The 19294-nt window shown below is 42.3% G+C and overlaps 1 protein-coding gene across 1 annotated transcript in view; it reads left to right on the top strand.

Moving 5' to 3' along the window:
- LOC108794597 (caspase-3-like) overlaps positions 1-13985 on the top strand; it is a 31445-nt gene extending 17460 nt beyond the window's left edge. Inside the window, exons 2-7 of the mRNA XM_018565674.1 lie at positions 5064-5177; positions 6933-7063; positions 7149-7277; positions 10099-10274; positions 11433-11553; positions 13372-13985. Of these exons, the coding sequence (XP_018421176.1) occupies positions 5086-5177; positions 6933-7063; positions 7149-7277; positions 10099-10274; positions 11433-11553; positions 13372-13598 (876 nt within the window). The 5' untranslated portion in view covers positions 5064-5085 and the 3' untranslated portion in view covers positions 13599-13985. The remainder of the gene's footprint in view (positions 1-5063; positions 5178-6932; positions 7064-7148; positions 7278-10098; positions 10275-11432; positions 11554-13371) is intronic.
- The last annotated feature ends 5309 nt before the right edge of the window (positions 13986-19294 follow it).

Below are 19294 nucleotides of genomic sequence, written 5' to 3'. Positions count from 1 at the left end.
TCCCGCTCTCTCTCCTTCTCTCTCTCTCTCTCTCTCTCTCTCTCTCTCTCTCTCTCTCATTCTCTCTCTCTCCCCCCCTCTCATTCTTTCTGTCTCTCTCCCTCTCCTAATTCTCTCTCTCTTTCTCTCTCTCTCTCATTCTCTCATTCTCTCTCATTCATTCTCACTCTCTCTCTCTCTCTCTCTCTCTCTTTCTCTCTCTCTCTCTCTCTCTCTCTCACTCTCTCTCTCTCTCTCTCTCTCTCTTTCTCTCTCTCTCTCTCTCTCTCTCTCACTCTCTCTCTCTCTCTCTCTCTCTCTTTCTCTCTCTCTCTCTCTCTCTCTCTCACTCTCTCTCTCTCTCTCTCTCTCTCTTTCTCTCTCTCTCTCTCTCTCTCTCTCACTCTCTCTCTCTCTCTCTCTCTCTCTTTCTCTCTCTCTCTCTCTCTCTCTCTCACTCTCTCTCTCTCTCTCTCTCTCTCTTTCTCTCTCTCTCTCTCTCTCTCTCTCACTCTCTCTCTCTCTCTCTCTCTCTCTTTCTCTCTCTCTCTCTCTCTCTCTCTCACTCTCTCTCTCTCTCTCTCTCTCTCTTTCTCTCTCTCTCTCTCTCTCTCTCTCACTCTCTCTCTCTCTCTCTCTCTCTCTTTCTCTCTCTCTCTCTCTCTCTCTCTCACTCTCTCTCTCTCTCTCTCTCTCTCTTTCTCTCTCTCTCTCTCTCTCTCTCTCACTCTCTCTCTCTCTCTCTCTCTCTCTTTCTCTCTCTCTCTCTCTCTCTCTCTCACTCTCTCTCTCTCTCTCTCTCTCTCTTTCTCTCTCTCTCTCTCTCTCTCTCTCACTCTCTCTCTCTCTCTCTCTCTCTCTTTCTCTCTCTCTCTCTCTCTCTCTCTCACTCTCTCTCTCTCTCTCTCTCTCTCTTTCTCTCTCTCTCTCTCTCTCTCTCTCACTCTCTCTCTCTCTCTCTCTCTCTCTTTCTCTCTCTCTCTCTCTCTCTCTCTCACTCTCTCTCTCTCTCTCTCTCTCTCTTTCTCTCTCTCTCTCTCTCTCTCTCTCACTCTCTCTCTCTCTCTCTCTCTCTCTTTCTCTCTCTCTCTCTCTCTCTCTCTCACTCTCTCTCTCTCTCTCCTCTCTCTCCTCTCTCTCTCTCTCTCTCTCATATTCTCTCTCCTCCTCCTCTCTCTCTCTCTCTCTCTCATTCTCTCTCCTCTTTCTCTCTCTCTCTCTCTCATTCATTCTCTCTCTCTCTCATTCATTCTCTCTCATTCTCTCTCTCTCATAGTTGCCAACTATTCTCATGATCGATTAGTTGTTTCAGCCATATATTTGTCCCAGGCTCAGGCTATTGCCCCCCGTTTCCAGACTTACTGCTGCCAGGCCCAATGCCACTTTTTTTCTGGCTTGAATCTTCTACCCTATACATTTAATTTTGTATGCTGGAAACATCATGTATATTCACAATGATGGAATAGTGTCTTGAAGACTAGAAACAATACAAGTCAGATGATGCTCAGGTGTTAGGTGAGTTATATTCCCTCTAGTATAATGTTTGCATTTCTGTAAATAGCTGGATGAGATCACCGTCCCTGGTGACAGGACTGGCTGCTTTAGTACATTAGCTCATGGTGATTACGTTGCCTTTCCTGATGGTCTTGGAAAATCTGCTGTGTATGTGTTTTGTGTGCCTCACTTAATCATTCATTTATAATTGTCTCATGTCTTTTGTTCTGTTTTAAAAAGGAAACTGTAACATACACTTCTGTGTTATATGGAGAAATTAGATAGTATCATGTGGTGACTCATAAACATTATGGTTAAAGAGAGATTTATTCTAGAACAGTAGTACAATTCATCAGTCTGACCTATAGGTAAGAGTGTCGCATGAGATCACAATCTCATTCTCCTTTCTCTGTACAAAAGTAAAAGACCGCCAACGAGCTGAAAAATGCCTCTGTCCTAAAGCACATACCCGCTGACCCCGCTCATCCTCGGTGACCCCGCACATCTCTGGTGACCCCGCACAAATCCGATGACCCCACACTTCCTCGGTGATAAATAAAATTAAATAAAGTATGAAAAACAGCCCTGTGACTCCTGACACAGCACACGCATATACATCGCCCCCGCACATCTACATTACCACAAAACATACAAATCACTTACAAAGGTGGAAATGTCCTTTAAGCTGGCCAAACACTGTGCGCATTTCAGTCGGTTCTTGATGAAGCAGCCGAAAGTCGCATAGCGGGTGCCGCTGTTGGCACCCATTCGGCCAGCATCCCAAATCAGTTGATCAAAAGTGCCGGCCGAATGAAAAGAGACAAACAGCTGCCCTGTTTGGGTAGTCTGACCCGAAGGCTGAGGTCAATACAGCGCTGACAGCGGGAGATTCCTCCATCAATGCTCATAAGCATTGATGGAGGAATCTGTTCTATTATCTTCATTCTCGGGTTGAACAAAAAAAATGATTACAATGTATGGCCAGGCTTAGCCAAGTGAATGAGGTGAAACTCTGATGACTTCCATCATCCAATCCAAGCAAAAAGACCGTAGGGGTGAATTGATGAAAACTGCAGACAGAATCTGGAGCAGTTGCCCAGGGAAACCGATCAACTTCTATCTTCAGTTTGTTCAGTTAAGCTTTAAAAATATCTTTGAATTCTGTCTGCCCCAGTTGATAAATTCTGCTTTTTTTATTTTCTTTGTTAATGATTTGGTATTCTTTGCAAAGAATTTTACGACATTTAATAAGTTAAGGGAAAATTCCCTTGCAAAGAGAACAGTCTGTTTGCCTTTTTAGTATGATCATTGTCTGTGGTGCTTGGACCGGGGGTAACATTCACTTGGATCTGGCCCTGTAGCACCATCCTCATTGTGATTGTCTAACTGGTGGTCATTTATCTTCTGCCAATCACTGATTGTAACCCATAGCAGCAGAAGAACATCTTTTGTGGGAAGGATTCCGTTTTGCATGTATATTGTAGCAGATCAGTGTGGCCAATGGAATCAGTCGGTTTGAATACTGCCAGCTTGAAAACAATGTTGCTTATCTACTGCCATCTGTAGGCTGACAATGTAAATCTGGCCATACACTGCTTTAGATGTTTGAAAGAGCTTTTATACGAAAGAACCTCCGTTCGAGTAGTTGAGGGGGTCAAATCGATGATTGATTTTGACCCCAGTGACTAAACAAGTGGAGAGGAGCAGAATGGAAAATGTTTCTGTAACAGACGGAATTTTAACAGCGAATGTAGTTTTTGTTCAGAAATTCCATTCTTTCCAAATTCGAATGTTAAAACCAAATTTCCACTGACATCTGTCAAGTGTCTGATGGTATTATCGGGTGGTAAAGAAAGATCTATTGTTGTAAGTTCAATCAGGGATCTACTAATGTATGGGGATGTACTCGTCTAGAGAGCTCATAAAACATGCAAGAGACCACTCAGAATAGGTACAATGCCACTTCCAAGGCTTCAGCAAAGTCACAGATGTTATGTTACAATTATAACAGAAACTATCCATTCTTCCTCCAGTCACATCCGAGTTACATTTCATTTCATTTTAACATTTCATTTTAAATTGTGGATCCTATCAGGGCTAAGTGTGTGCTGTTTTATTGGAGATATGGTCACAGAACAGGCAATAAACGAAATGCACCAATATATATCTTTCAATTTTCTGTACCCTAAAGCTGCCCATACACCTTACAATTATCTGCAGATCTTCTGTGGTCAGATCTTCTGGCCCTCAATATAACTGAACAATCTGATTGGATGCAGGCATTATTCAGGTGTTTTGAGAGCCAGTGGGGCCGACTAGCAAGATTACAGAAGCTTGGCCCAGGTGGAGATTACTCCATCCACACAGTTAGGCCCCATTCACACTGCGCGATTCGCAAATCGCGCGTTTGTCGCGCGATTTGCATTTTGCACGATATATTGCGCAAATGCTTGCATTGAGCAAGCTAGAATCGCGGCAAAATCCGCTCCAAAAAGGGTCCTACTGTAGCGACGCACGACCCGCGACAGCAGGACCCTTTGCCCCATTGCCAAGCATTGGAGAGCGATATCGCGGGAATTACCGCGCGATAAATCGATCAGTGTGAACGGGGCCTTAAGTGTACATGGAACGAATGGAGTGTATATATTGTACGCTCCACATAAAGTCTGCTGTGCAGGGACCTGAATGGAGTGTACACATTGTACGCTCCACATAAAGTCTGCTGTGCAGGAACCTGAATGGAGTGTACACATTGTACGCTCCACATAAAGTCTGCTGTGCAGGGACCTGAATGGAGTGTACACATTGTACGCTCCACACAAAGTCTGCTGTGCAGGGACCTGAATGGAGTGCACACATTGTACGCTCCACATAAAGTCTGCTGTGCAGGGACCTGAATGGAGTGTACACGTTGTATGCGCCACATAAAGTCTGCTGTGCAGGGACCTGACTGTACTGAGAGCCGCGCATTCCTTGTAACAGCCGCTGCTTAGAGGCAGCCCCGGAGCCTCCGTGCCGCTTCAATGACGGCCCAGCCTGCACAGAATCAGAGGCCCGGGGGGCAATTGCGGACCACCAAAATGTTCTCGCGGACCACCAGTGGTCCGCAGACAATCGTTTGGCGACCGCTGGCCTAGATCACTATATAAAATAATACAGTTACATGTTGTGGTCTGATACCGGGCTGTTCAGTTGTGTTTTTTCAATGTACATTTACAGTTGTTTCTTATGTGCTGACATACAAGTTGAGAATTTTGTAACAATCTTTATAAATGTAACAAAGGTCACGTTCCAGTTGTAATGTGTATGCCCAAGCTCATAATCTAGCTTAGCGCAGTTATAAAAGCATATAACTAATAACAATAATTTTTCTTGTATGGCTACAAATGGCCGCTTCAATTGAAGCAAACAATACAATTACTGGCACGGTGAAGGGTTACAACCTCTATCAGGTTTACGTTGTTTTCTGGTCGGCTGGAATTCGAATTAAATGCTGCAAGATGACACATGCTTTGGTTTGAAATAACCCTGAATGATCATGTTTCTAAACTCAGTATATAATTCTATGTGAATATGATTTGTTTTGACAGCGTTTAAGACTGAGAAAGCAAAATGGGGGATAAACAGAATGGAGCACACACAGCAGACGGCAGCACAGGAGGTGGTGACAACACTGATGCTGGAACATTTTCATCCAGCCAGCAGTAAGTGATGGCCTATTTGCACATTATACATTTATTTAATTGTATTATAACAGCAATGGTAAAAACTTGTACATGCTTTCATAATGGGTCATCAAAGTCTAATCATTTCACCATAGATGGGACACTTTGACTCCAAACCATATATGAAGTAAATCATACATGTCAGTGTCTGCATTGGCCAGGAATGATCCCCATCAGTATGTTTTTAAAATGTGGGTTTGAAGTGTAATAAATCTTCAAAGTCTTCCGCACAAAGTTGTGAATGTGCGTTTAGGGATTTCTGTGGTAGGAACCTACGAATACTTGTGGCAGGAATCCCATATATTTATAAGTGGCTGCAGTCACCCATTCAGGTTAATGATCAGGTGACAGCGGCCTCATTTGAAAGCAGCAGTCTGCGGGTACTCCACATGTAATCATATGTGATATGATTACATACAGTTGGGAATAGATTACTGTCCCTGGATGCAACTATCATGCATCCAGGGACAGTGGTCTATTCCTAACCGCATGTAAGTGTCTGCAGACTGCCACTTTCAAATGAGGCCACTGCGGCCGCTGTCACCTGATCATTATCTTGAATGGGTGACAGTGGGCACTTCTGAAATTCATATTTGGGATTCCTGCCGCAGGAATTTGTTTGGTTCCCGCTGCAGGAATCTCTAAACGCACATTCACACGTAGTGTGAAAGAAGACTAAAGCTCTGCCCCTTTGCTACTAAGTCCCAGCACTTGCTTGCAGCAGTGCAAAATTCTGCACTGCCACATTTGGGTCAGGGGTGGGGAATATGCACTTCTTTCAATCTCTTCAAGCATGTTTGTATATGTGGCAGTCAGGCAACCTAAAGTAATATTTTAGACTTGCTTACATTCTCTTGGGTTTATAAACCACCAACATTTTATATCTCGCAAGAAGAGATTCCTTCACGTTAACTCCAAGTTTTGCCCATGGGCTAAAGTAGGCTATATACGGTACAAATTTCGGCCAGTTCGGCCCAAGTACTTGTAGTGGTGCTCGCAGTGACAATCACGGATGGCACCATGCAACAAACAGTGGAAAGCAGAAATCACCAGCACTCAGTAAATATCTTTGATGTCCATTTAATCGGACCAATCGTCAATTGTCATGTACAAAATAGCAACGTTTCGGGACCGCACAGGATCCCTTCATCGGGGCACAATATAACCTTGTTCCTATTCAGACAGCATACCTAAAAATAATAAGGTGACGGCCTTTGTGCAGATTGCAGGCTGCTCTGAGTAGTTTGAAAGTGAAGGGACAGACTGAGCTTCCTCTCATTAACATGCAATTCTTCTAGATCTTCAACCCTTTCTTAGGACAGAACGTGTTCAAATCTAGTTTACAACTAATGAAATCTGCCAGCAGAGTACAGACAGGGTTAGTTAGCTGCCCACAGTTCCCTCCTTAACTTTACATGGGGTGGGAGGCTAGGTAGGATTTTTAAGCAAGTATAAAACCCTTAAAATGTGATCAGCAATTCTTAAATATTTTTTGTTTAAGTTCTGCTATGTGAATGAGAACGTATAACAAATATCAAGTAGGTGTTATTCCAATTTGGCTGCAGAAGTGGAAATACACTATAAGTAAACAAGTCCTTTAATAAATTGTATTTGCATAGATTCCCCAGCAAGAATACCCCATAGCAAGAGAATTGTGGACTATGGTTTGCTGAATAGAATCTTTGGTGTTCTTATGTGCTATACGTGTCCATTTCTGTGGGTTTTCTCTTCCAGAATTCATCTAAAAGGTGGCACAGCGAAAGAAATGGATTCAAAGTTTAGCCATCGCTTCACATATAGAATGGACTACCCAGAGATGGGGTTATGTGTCATCGTCAACAACAAGAACTTTCACCCATCTACAAGTAAGTGTGTGTACTGTTTGTGTATCTGTCCATCCAGAACCATTTTAATATATGGTTAAATTATAATGTTTTCTTTTTTCAACAGGAATGGGAATGCGGAATGGAACTGATGTAGATGCCTTAAAATTAAAGAATACATTCAAAAGTTTAGGTTACACAGTCCAGATTTACAATGACCTGAAGTGCCATGACATCTTTGAACTTTTAAAAAAAGGCAAGTACCGTCTACCACCATTGCCGTGACAATCTACTTTTGAATCCTGAGCTGACATTTTCTCTGCATATATAGCATGTTGTACTGTTAAGTCCAGTGTTGGGCAACTTGTGAATCTTCCGGTGCCATATTGAAACTTTCAGTTCTACTATGACAGGAGAGCTAGACTGGTAAATCCTGTTTCAAACGTCTTTCTTTTGTGCAGGAATTGTCACCTTAGTGGAAATATTTGACACACAGTGGTAGGGCCAGTGGGCCTGCTCAGTATTTTTTTACAGCATTCCCCCCACTACCATTTTCCTGTTTGTAATTTAAAGAAAGAGAAAAAGCAGAACTGAGAATATGTTCCTGAAACTGTATTACTTTATATGGTGTAATGAGCAAAATTGAAAGACATAACCAGAAACGTTAAGAGGAAAAAGAATATTAAAGCTAAAGTTCACCTTAAAAAAAAAATGCATACCTATTCATAAAAGAAAAATGCGCATTTATCATTGTTTTAGCTTTGGAGCCAGTAAAGTATTGCAGCCGCCATCAGTGGATGCAATACTCTGTCTCTTGCAGACTCTTCCTTCCCTCCCTGTTACTGAATGTCTGTACTGGGGTATAAGACAGGACTTGTAGTTTCCTAATTTGCAGATCCTGTGGAAGGATATGTGAATGGATAATGCAGTTGTGTGGGCAGAGCCATACACAGCCACGCCAGATTAAAAAAAATAGCAGTCTGTGCGGAGAAGAACACTGCAATTTAGGTAGGTGGGGGAAGTGGTTTTGTGACCATGTTTCATGTTTAACGCTGAATATGTGTGTGACATGAAACAAGATTTAAAAGGTAAACTTAGCCTTTAAAAAAGCAAAACGACAGGAACATTCAGAGGACAAGCAATAAAAACAGCAGAAAGTATCACAAGGCTGACCGATCCCATAAAACAAGGCATCACAATGTAGTACTGTCATGCTGCAGCACCAACAGCACTCAAAACTATATAGAAAAAAATTCACTTTTTGAAGCGTATATTTATATTTAAAATGGGAGATTATAATCTAAAAGAAAAGCACAAAGCAATGCCCCCCAAACAGACTCCAGCACACACACGCCACTTCGAGCAGGGGATCTGACACCTTGGAGAATATATATTCAGAGGGAGAGAAGAGTAATCAGGTAAGTTTCAAGCCAAGCATAGAAGCCCTGAAAGACAAGGCATTCAAAACATTCTACGCCTTCAGGAGACAGCTGTACCACCTAAAACCACTGGTAGGAGTCTGGCTAAATGTTTTGACAGTGTCATTTTTATAAATCCTTAATGGCAGTGAAGTATGGGGCCCTGTCACTTACCCAGACCAACCCATAATGGGAATCCAACCCAACAGAATTATTCCACCTAGAATTTTTCAAGCACCTTTTCCATGTCCATCAGAGCACTTTCAACAATGCTTTCCAGACTGAGTGGGGTAGATTCTCTTTACTGCTCACATTACAGAAGAGGGCACTATCATGCCGGGACCACCTACAAAACAGCAGTTCCAACTCATTCCACCACAAAGCCTTACTGGCCAACAGGGTTCAGGCCAAACCGTGGAACAACTCCTCTGCACTTTGTCAATCCAAAACTCCCAACAAAATTTCCAACAAAGGACACTGTAACAAAGTGCAAAGAAAACAATGTCATAGAGTGGAGAAATGAAATAACAAATTCACAGAAACTACTGGTCTGCCACTTCAGAGAGACTACAAACTGGCCCCAAACCCGGAGAGGCTACAAGACCCCAAAGACAGACCCTGAGCCTGTCCAGCGCCAGTGCCCACAGCCTGGAAATAGACCTAGGGCAGCATAGGCAAACCTACAAGTGTAAGGAGAGTAAACTGTGCCAGCAGTGTGACCAGGGGGTCATTGGGGATGAGGCCCACTTCCTGCTAAGATGTCCCAAGTACACTGCACTCACTCACTTCCAGAGATTCTCATTTCTCATCCTGGGCTTTACTTCTATAAAAGAGAAACTGCACATTCTACTGGGAGAGGAGCTGATGGTGAAATTGGCTGCACACTTTGTTGCAGCATGTCACAGACAGATATGAGAAATTGCCCCTATCTAGACTCAAACCCTATCCTTTCTCAACCTGATAACATTCCTGGATTCCTTTCCTTTTCCCTTGATATTGTCCTTCCACCTGACCCCCCTACTCCCAAAATAACTCCTCATTTGCTTGGGCAAAGATTAAATGTATCTAGTTGTTTAGTGTCGATAAGACTAATGTAAATAATTTCCCCAATCCCTAATCGGAGAGCTAGCTTTTGGTGTGCTGTTTAATATAATCCAAAATCCAGTGTACCCATCACAGTGTACCCTGACCGAATAATACCTTTGGAGTCGGGTGGGTGCCAAAGTGACTGCAGATGCCTCTGCAATCCAAGAATTTCAAGTCAAAAACGGTTTATTGACTCGACTGCTATCACATCATATCGCGACGTTTCGGAACAACAGCAGTTCCTTCTTCAGGCAAACAGAATGTGAAACACCACAGTACAAGTGCAGATAATATACATGGTGAGAAAGACAGTGGACCAATCACATGAACACGTGTTAACCCCTCCGTTGCTGCAACGGAGGGGTTAACACATTTTTGACTTGAAATTCTATTGGAGTGCGAGTGACTTTATACATATACTGTTTAATAAAATAACCCACCAGTTTATCAGCCCTTCATGTGAAGACAACTCCTGTTCACAGATGATATTTTCCTATTTGGTTTTTGCAAATTATAGTTTATTTTCAGTAGTGGGAAACCACTCAATCCATTGTTAATATTTGTATTGTGCAGTGGCTGAAGATGACCACAGCAAAAGAAGTTCTTTCATTTGCGCACTCCTGAGTCACGGCGAGGAAGGCTACTTTTTCGGAGTAGATGACAGCATGCCTATTAAACAGCTCACATCCCTTTTCCGAGGTGACCGATGCAAGTCCTTGGCGGGCAAACCCAAATTATTCTTTATTCAGGTACTTTTCTTTAATATGTAGATTTGCCATTTTATGTATACAGTAACTTCCTGTACAGCTAGAGGTGAAAAATATTCTGATTCCTAATGAGAGGCCATATTAACCACTTGAAGACCAGGTGTTTACACCCCCTTCCTGCCCCGGCCATTTTTCAGTATTCAGTGCTGCGGTACTTCAACATTTATTCAGTCATGTAACGCTGTACACTGTAATAACTTTATATATTTTTGGGGGGACATATAGAGCTTTCTTTTGGTGGTATTTAATCACCACCAAATGGGGTTTTTATTTTTTACTAAATAAAGAAAAAAGTACCAAAAATAAAAACAACGGTTTTCCCTGTGTTATGTTATGAAACGTTGCAAATAAGTCTTTCTTCATACATTTAGGCCAAAATGTATTCTGCTACATTTCTTTGTTCACGTCGGGTAAATAGATCCCAAACATGTCAAGTCTTAAAATTGCATGTGCCTGTCAAAGCTACTACGACATACTCAAAATGGCCCATAGCAATGCTTTCAAAAGCGTTTACCGCTCATCAATTTAGTGTTAACAGTGATTGATGGCCCTAGAATTATTGCTTTTGTTCCAACGTTTGTGGTGATATGTAACATGTGACACAATTTACATTTTAACAAATAGGCGCACCTGATGCGTGTTTGTGTGAGGGTGGGGGACTTAGATTAAAAACAAAACATATCTTTTTAAAATTCTATATGTATGTGACTTCAATTTTTTAAACTTTTTATATATATATACTTTATTGCTATTGCATAGGGGGCTAACAAGCACAGATGTGATGGCACGGATACGGTGACAGGTCCTCTTTATGAAGACATCAGGGGTCACTTCCCCAGCAGCACCGTACAAGCAATGCCGCCCAAACGGTTGTATACAACAGCCATAGCCAGCTATATAAAATACATTTTCAACGTTTCCCACTCGTATGTGGAAGAAGACACTTAAAAACATCCAACCGCCCTCAAGTGTGAGCTGTCCGGCCATTTAATTACAACAAGCAGATGGCAAGTAGTTAATATACAAGATTACAATTTAGAGGAGCTCAATGAAAACGTTAATTCATATTTAGAAGACTTTTATAAAATGTATCTAATTATGAAGGACAAAGAAGTTCTTTGAATGTTGTTTTTCCTTAAGGCTTGCAGGGGAACAGAACTCGACTCAGGAGTGGAGACAGACAGTGGAAGCGGATCACAAGAAGAAACGCACAAGATCCCAGTTGAAGCAGATTTCCTATATGCTTATTCTACAGTGCCAGGTATGTAATTCTGCTTTTCCATGTGTTCAAATTCTGCTATGCCAGGAGACCTTCAGTATGTCAGAGGAAGTTCACAGTTTGAATAAGAAGTGTCATTGGAGAAAGGTGTGTGTGTGTCCTTTTTATAACAGAATTGCTCAAGTTCACTGATCCTAAGGACTGTTTATATAAAGTCTGAGAATTATAGAATCAAAATGGACATCCTTAAAGGAGAACTATGGGGTCAGGGCTTTTCCCCATAGTTCTCCTTAGGGTAACGGGAGGACACAAACTAGCGTCCTCCCGTTACCCTAAGCTCAGTATACCGCGAGCTACAGCTCGCGGTATACTGAGACGCCGGAGCGGATCCCGACATCGATGTCGACATCTGCCCAGCTGCGTGAGTGACAGCTGTACCCGCCCCCTGCCCATCCATTCCCCCAGTCAGCGCTGGCGGATCGGATGGGGGAATCCAGCCCCTCCCCTGTCACGGCAGAGAGCCGTGACAGGATCGGGAGGGGAGTGAACGCCGGGGTGTGTTCGCTCACCTCCCGATCTACTGAGCCGACCTGTGACAGTCTCATTGTCACAGGTCGGCAAGAAGTAGGGGGTGAGTGAAAAGCACTCACCTCATAGTTCTCCTTTAATACTGAACTCTAGGCAGATAGAAACATCATAGAATAATAAGTTCTGTATTCATTAAAACATCATGATTTTTATTTTTTAAATGACAAGGTAGTGTACCAGAACAAAGCTGTCCATAGCTCGAATTTCAGCTGTGTACTGTTGACTGGGCTGAAACTTGAGCTGTATGTGGCCCTGGTGGAACTTAAGCCGAGTGGAATATTGTCGGTTGATTGACTGTATTCAATCCGATGCAATCACTGTTCGGGTATTCCGACAGCTGCAGATACCAGATGTCGGCATACAATAGCCAGGCAGGGCAGATTTATCAATCCACGTTGTTTAGCATGGATCGAGGAATCTGTTAGATTTCTTTCGTTCAGCCCCCAGATGTATGACCAGCTTAAGACTTGTAAGTACCTGAATATGGCTTGGTATCAGCCTTCTGCAGAAATAGTAAGTAGATCCAGAGTTCTAGGTAGATGAATTTATATGCAAATCTAATTTTTTTCCCCCTTGCCACCTGAACCACCATATTTGTCTGCTAATGTAATAGATGGCCTCGTTGCCAAGTAGGCTTGAAGGCAGAAGGAGGTGGGATCAAATTCAACCTTTACAGGAAAAGTTCCGATTTGCCTTATAATTTAAGTTGTCATTATCTATGGATGGTTCTGACATGTAGTTTTTACAAAGATTTGTGACACATTTTAGCAAGGCATCAGCATTTCACTTAATAGACCTTATTTATCAAGAACATTGAGGGATAAACGTTAGTAAGAGTCCAAGTGTCCTGCCATCGTGAGCGTTAAAATGTAGGCAATCAATGGATTGGTTGTTATAGGCTACTCCTAAACTTTGCCTTCACCCCCTGATACAGCATACAATCCTTACTGAATGATTCTACATTGACATATGGGCTGGATAGGCTCTGGTAGCCTCCGGATGGGTATTCCGATTAGCCCTCACACCTGTATGTTTGTGGTATAACTTCAACACATCCAGGCCTGTTACAAACACATGTTGATTCAAGGAGAATTACTGAGTAAAATTGGTAGAACCCATATGCAGACTTGTTGAATGGAAACAAGGTGATAATAGAAGCAGAATGTAATACGGTACATGGCATCCAACCAGTGGATCTCAGGCTGAACTCTTTATTGCCTAGACTATATTTAGTAACTATATGGAATAAGCCATGTTTATTCTTCTTTCTAGGGTACTACTCTTGGAGAAACACGGTGAATGGCTCTTGGTTCATCCAGTCCTTGTGTGATATGCTGAAATCCCATCACAAACAACTTGAACTTATCCAGATTCTTACATGTGTAAATCACATGGTGGCCTTGGAATTTGAATCATGTTCAAATCAAATAGACTTTCACGCAAAGAAGCAGATCCCATGTGTTATGTCTATGCTCACAAAAGCACTCTACTTTCCATAAGAAAGAAGAACCTGCTGCCACTTGAATGATACAGTACCTGGCATACAATTCACTCCTTCATTCCGTACAGAGGATGCACGAGCAGCAAAGTTATAGACAGACTCATGTACATTGGCCCTACTCCTATAACCATATCTGATGGGAAACATTAGACTGGATGGATGAGAAATGAAGAAGAAAACTGAATGCAGATACAAGGTTCATTAGGGGCTAATGTATAAAAACAGTAGAAGAATAAAGGTAGCTGGGATCTGATTGTTTGCCACAACAAACAGCCCAGAAGATTGATCATTTCTGTTAGTGTTGGTTCATTTTCAGCTAGGGCAGACTGACACTGTATAGGTCTGCATGTCATCCAGTTTTTTAACTCTTAAGTGCATGTGACTGTGATAGCACTTTTTGTCATGTGTTTAGTGTGTATATATATACAGTTTACTGTAGGTTTATGTATTTTCTACAATTGAGCCTCGGTATAACATCTTCTAAAGCCGGAAGGCTTTGTAGAGTCAGGGAATATAAATGTAACTTTGTTCATACTTGACCATTGAACACATACCTAAGAAGCCTCGGTATACCAGCTACTAAAATTGTTAATACAAAAATAAAAGGGAAAAAAAAAAGCATGTCAAGCTGGGCTGAACATCGATTAGGATTTGTATATTTGTTATGTGGTGTATATTCTTCTGACGTGGAATGAATTTATTAGTAAATTGGATGTATCGCACATGTATAATTACACTGATTCTTTTCTTTCACAAAAATTGTATTTGGGTCAATAAAAGAATCAGGAGGTTGGTGTCAAATGCCAGTAAATGAATGGAACAAGGGACAATGTGGCCCAGATAGAAGCAGGTTACATTGATTGTAAGGCAATAATATACAAAATGACTGGAAAATCAGTACATTGCCTGCAGCCTGAAGGAGGAGCCCGTTGAATGGAATGTAGAGGACCATGACATCTTCATCGAAATACAAACGTAAATTGCTCAGATTGATGTTTTTAGCAACAAGACAAACAGTTATGGAAAGACTGACTACATTTTAATGCTGGGAAAGCGTGACTGAGCTCTCAGAGGTACTATTCCGATATTAATCACCCTGTCTTGTCTAAGAAACATATTCGGCCAAAATACTTTTTATTTTCTGTTTTTGTTGCAGTCACATGACTGCTCTTTTTTGTTTTTGGATTGTGCACTTCAGCATTTAAAGGACGGCGTAATCAGGTCCTAAAATGATTCCTCCATCTATGCTAAGCTGTGTGGATGGAGGAATCTCCCACTGGGCTAAGATTCAGTATCTTGCTAGTTGGCCCCGCTCGCTCTCAAAATAACTGAACAATGCCGGCATCCAATCAGATTGTTCAGGTGTTTTGGAAATCTTTAGGTGTATGGCCAGCTTTATACCCCAGACTTCAACCCCAGCATCCCAGTTGTTTTGTTTTTTTTATTCTATTATCAACGTAGGTGAAGCATGTGCAGACACATACTGTACACCAGTGGTTGCATTTTAAAAAAATGAAGGAATTACGGTACATCATCGATCACACTATTCTGTATCAGCTGCACAAACAAGTATCAGAACAAGGGTGGGATATACATGGGATAGGTGGGGGATATAGGAGGAAGTGAAAGAATATGAGAGATCGAAGTAAGGCAAGGTCCGATTCAAAAATGAATCTCAATACACTGATAGCTAGATGCATGAAACTAACGTTTTAGGATATTGCATATCCAGATAAAACATCCAGGCAAGAAGTTGTAGTCTTAGAAATGATCCGGAAGGCCTTATCTTGTGGAAAAGATCTTGGGTACACAACAAAAAAGTTGGAACGCTGTGTAAAATCTACATAAAAACAGAATGCAATAAACCCATATTTTATTCACAAGAGGAAACATATCAAAGATTTAACCCCTTCGTGTCCACGGACGTACACACTACATCATTGGCAGCATGGCCCTGTAACCACTGGGACTCTGTTTATCTTTGTAAAAGCCGGCTTTACAATAGACGCGATTCTGCCGGCTCAGCTGCTGCCAGATCGCTTCTACGGGCCGCTAAAGAGTCGCCCCCCGCCAACACACCCGCCATGTTTCAGGGGCTCCACTGACATCCCCTGCAGGCCAAGGACCGGCATCTCGGGTGCCAGCGGGAAGCTGGGGAGAAGAACTGCAAACTTACGTTCACCGATCTCCCTGCTCTATGGCACCGGATGCAAAGCGGATTGCATCACTTCCGGCCCTTGAGCGGTCATTTCCCAGATCCCAAAGCCGAGCGATAAGCTATTGAAGTACGATCTGCGCTTCAATAGCTTATTTAAAGTGGAAAGTTGATACTGGGGGTCTTTTGGACCCCCAGTATCATCTTAAAGAGGACATGTCACTTCCAGTAAGCCTCCTTATGTGATCGCAATTAACGTAAAGTAAAAAAAAAAAAAAATTACAATATAGATTACAATAATTGTAAAAAAAAAATTGAAGTCCCCATAAGCGCGCATGCATTCATGCAAACCTGCATCGGGTGCCCCTACGTACAAAAAACATTGATCGCGCTACACATGTTGAGTATCGCTGCGAAAAGCTGCATCTAAAAATTGTCAAATAATTTCAAAATAATGTTAAAGACTTTAGATATATCACTATCCACAGTACATAATATCAAAAGTTTCAGAGAACCCTGTGCACAAGGAACAAGACCAAAACACAATATTGGATGCCTGTGATCTTCGGGCCCTCAGACGGCACTGCATTAAAAACAGGCATCATTATGTGATGGACATCACTGCATGGGCTCCGGAATACTTCCAAAATCACTGTCTGCGAACAGTTCACTGTGCCATCAAAAAACGCAAGTTAAAGCTCTATCATGCGAAGAAGCCATATCTGTACATGATCCAGAAACGCCGTGGTCTTCTCTGGGCCAAATCATTTAAAATGGTCTGCAAAGTGGAAAACTGTTCTGTGGTCAGACGAATCGAAATTTTACATTCTTTTTGGCAACTATGGACGGACTAAAGATAAGAGGGACCTTCCGGCTTGTTATCAGCGATCAGTTCATAAGCCTAAAAAGAAATAGACACCGGCACTCCAATAATAAATCGATTACGTCTATTTATTGACGTACATCAAAAGCAAAATAACACACTTAGTGCGACGTTTCGGGGACACACAGGAACCCCTTCGGGGACACACAGGGGTTCCTGTGTGTCCCCGAAACGTCGCACTAAGTGTGTTATTTTGCTTTTGATGTACGTCAATAAATAGACGTAATCGATTTATTATTGGAGTGCCGGTGTCTATTTCTTTTCTGCATTACTTTGACGGTGGCCATCCGTCGACTACTGAGCACCCAGGATACTTTGTTGGACGTGCGGTCAGGAGTGCAATGGGTACATGGACAGTTCATAAGCCTGCCTCTCTAAAGGTATAGGGGTGCATTAGGACGTATGGAATGGGCCGCTTGCACATCTGGAAAGGCACCATCAATGCGGAAAGATATATCCAGGTTTGAGAAAAGCATATGCTCCCATCCAGGTGACGTCTATTACAAGGAAGGCCTGGTATATTTCAGCAGAACAATGCTAAACCACATACTGCATCTATGGCAACAGCATGACTTCATAGTAGAAGAGTCCGGGTGCTTACCCGACCTGCCTGCAGTCCCGATCTTTCACCAAGAGTGTTGTTAATAGAAGAGAGGATGCTACACCGTGGTAAACATGGAACTGTCCCAACTTTTTTGAGACGTGTTGCTGCCATCAATTTCAAAATTAATTTTTTTTTTCTTTTAAATGGTAAATTTTCTCAGTTGGAAAATTTGATATGTTTACTACTTTTCTATTGTGAATAAAATATGAGTATGAGATTTACAAATCATTGCATTCCATTTTTATGTAGATTTTACACAGCGTCCCAACTTTTTTAGAACTGGGGTTGTAGAATCATGAGTCAATTCTTTCATTTGGTGGATCTGATCTATTTTCAGATCCTCTGTTGCAACGTGGCAGATGTGGAAAGTGACCTGCCCATTCTTCACGGTCACAAATTTGCAGCCTTGTCACCCTTTTGCATGAAGTGGCCAGTAAGCAATTTTACTGGCCAGATTAACAGGTATGATTAAAGAGACACTCAAGGAGATGGCACTATCTTGACTAAGAGGTTTTACAATCGCATAGTAACATTGTTTATTTTGACTGGATATACAGTTAAAGATACAACTTCAGTTTAAAAAAAAAAAAAGCAACTGCAGATTTCTTCTCTGTTACTGGTCATGCCTGCATAGTACTCCCTCATCGACCTGAATGGCTGTACTCTTACAGGAGAGATGCTTCGCTCTATTTCAGCATTTGCACAGCATACTTGCACATAATGGCAAACTGTCCCATGCTCTTCCATTCCACCCTGCAACCTTCTGTGCCATGTTTGCAGAAGCTTCTCCCACTGCTGGCATCATTGTCTTTCAGTTAGGATTGCCAGTGAGGATGCAACCTATGTACATATATGATTTACGCCACCCTGGCACTAGGATCCACTCTTCAGCATCTGTAAAATGTTGAGAATTAGCACTTCACTGCACACGTGTTGCTGTCGATGCTACGAAACAAAATTGCCAGGAAAAAGGGAAGGACGTTTTCGGACAAAACAGACATACAAAGTTTCTGCTAGAAAAAAAACAAAAACTGCATGCTAAGAATTGTTTTAGGTTACAGTCCCAATTTAAGAAGAAACAATTGTCTTGCCTTCTAAGGTTCTTTTTGGTAAGTAATTGGGAAAATCACCCTCCTTTCTAAGTGCTTGTAGCTCGCTTGGTCAATAACCTGTTTGATGACATTTTTCTACAGTTTTTACAGCGTGATGTTGATAGATTTCTTTAAGGAAAGATTTGTTTTGTGCAAACAAGCTGGCCGACCACAAAAGACTATAAAAATATTTAACTAGTCTGTTCAAAGGACATTCTCTGTGGGGTCTTAAACATGGAACTGTCCCGGATCTAGCAGTAGCTTCGGCCGATCCTTCGGCTAGCTTCGGCCCCAGGACCCCTTCGGTTCGGTAGAACCGAAGGGGTGCTGTATGGGCTATTTACTATAGCACGTACAGCTCCCGAAGTTGGCCGAGTGGCTCAGTCAAGCCGAAGGCATATGCCTCGGCTCGTTTGAGCCACTCTGAAAGCCGAAGCTGGCCGGCCGACAGCCTGCTTCTGACAGCTGGGCGGAGCCAGCCGTGATCTTACGGCTGGCTCCGGTCACTTGCAGAGAGATCAGCGTCCCTGGTCACCAGCTAACCAGGGACACTGATCTCCAGACAGCAAACTCTCCCGGGCGCTCCGGGAGTCTCCCGCTCCCGGCCGCCAAGGAGAGAAACACTGCTTTTTCTTCTGATACCGAGCCGCGTCAGAATAGAAAAAAATTTATAATTTTTGGCCATAGGAATGCATTGCTAGATTCCTATTGGCTATTTCAGTTTGCAATAGCAAACTAGCATTGCACCCGCCCTCTGCTGCATTTCTCCATCAGGTCCCCACTACTGATTGACATCAGCAGAGGGCGGGTACAATAGCTAGTTTGCTATTGGCTATTGCAAATTGAAATAGCCAATAGGAATCTAGCAATGCATTCCCATGGCCAATTTTTTTTTTTTGCTTTCTATTCTGACACGGCTCCATGTCAACATAAAGAAAAACAAAAGAAAGCAGTGTATCTC

Source organism: Nanorana parkeri, unplaced genomic scaffold (genome assembly GCF_000935625.1).
Source record: "Nanorana parkeri isolate BGI_ZX_2015 unplaced genomic scaffold, ASM93562v1 scaffold871, whole genome shotgun sequence".
In the NCBI taxonomy this organism is placed as follows: Eukaryota; Metazoa; Chordata; class Amphibia; order Anura; family Dicroglossidae; genus Nanorana; species Nanorana parkeri.
This window is presented reverse-complemented; position numbering and strand designations above follow the sequence as displayed.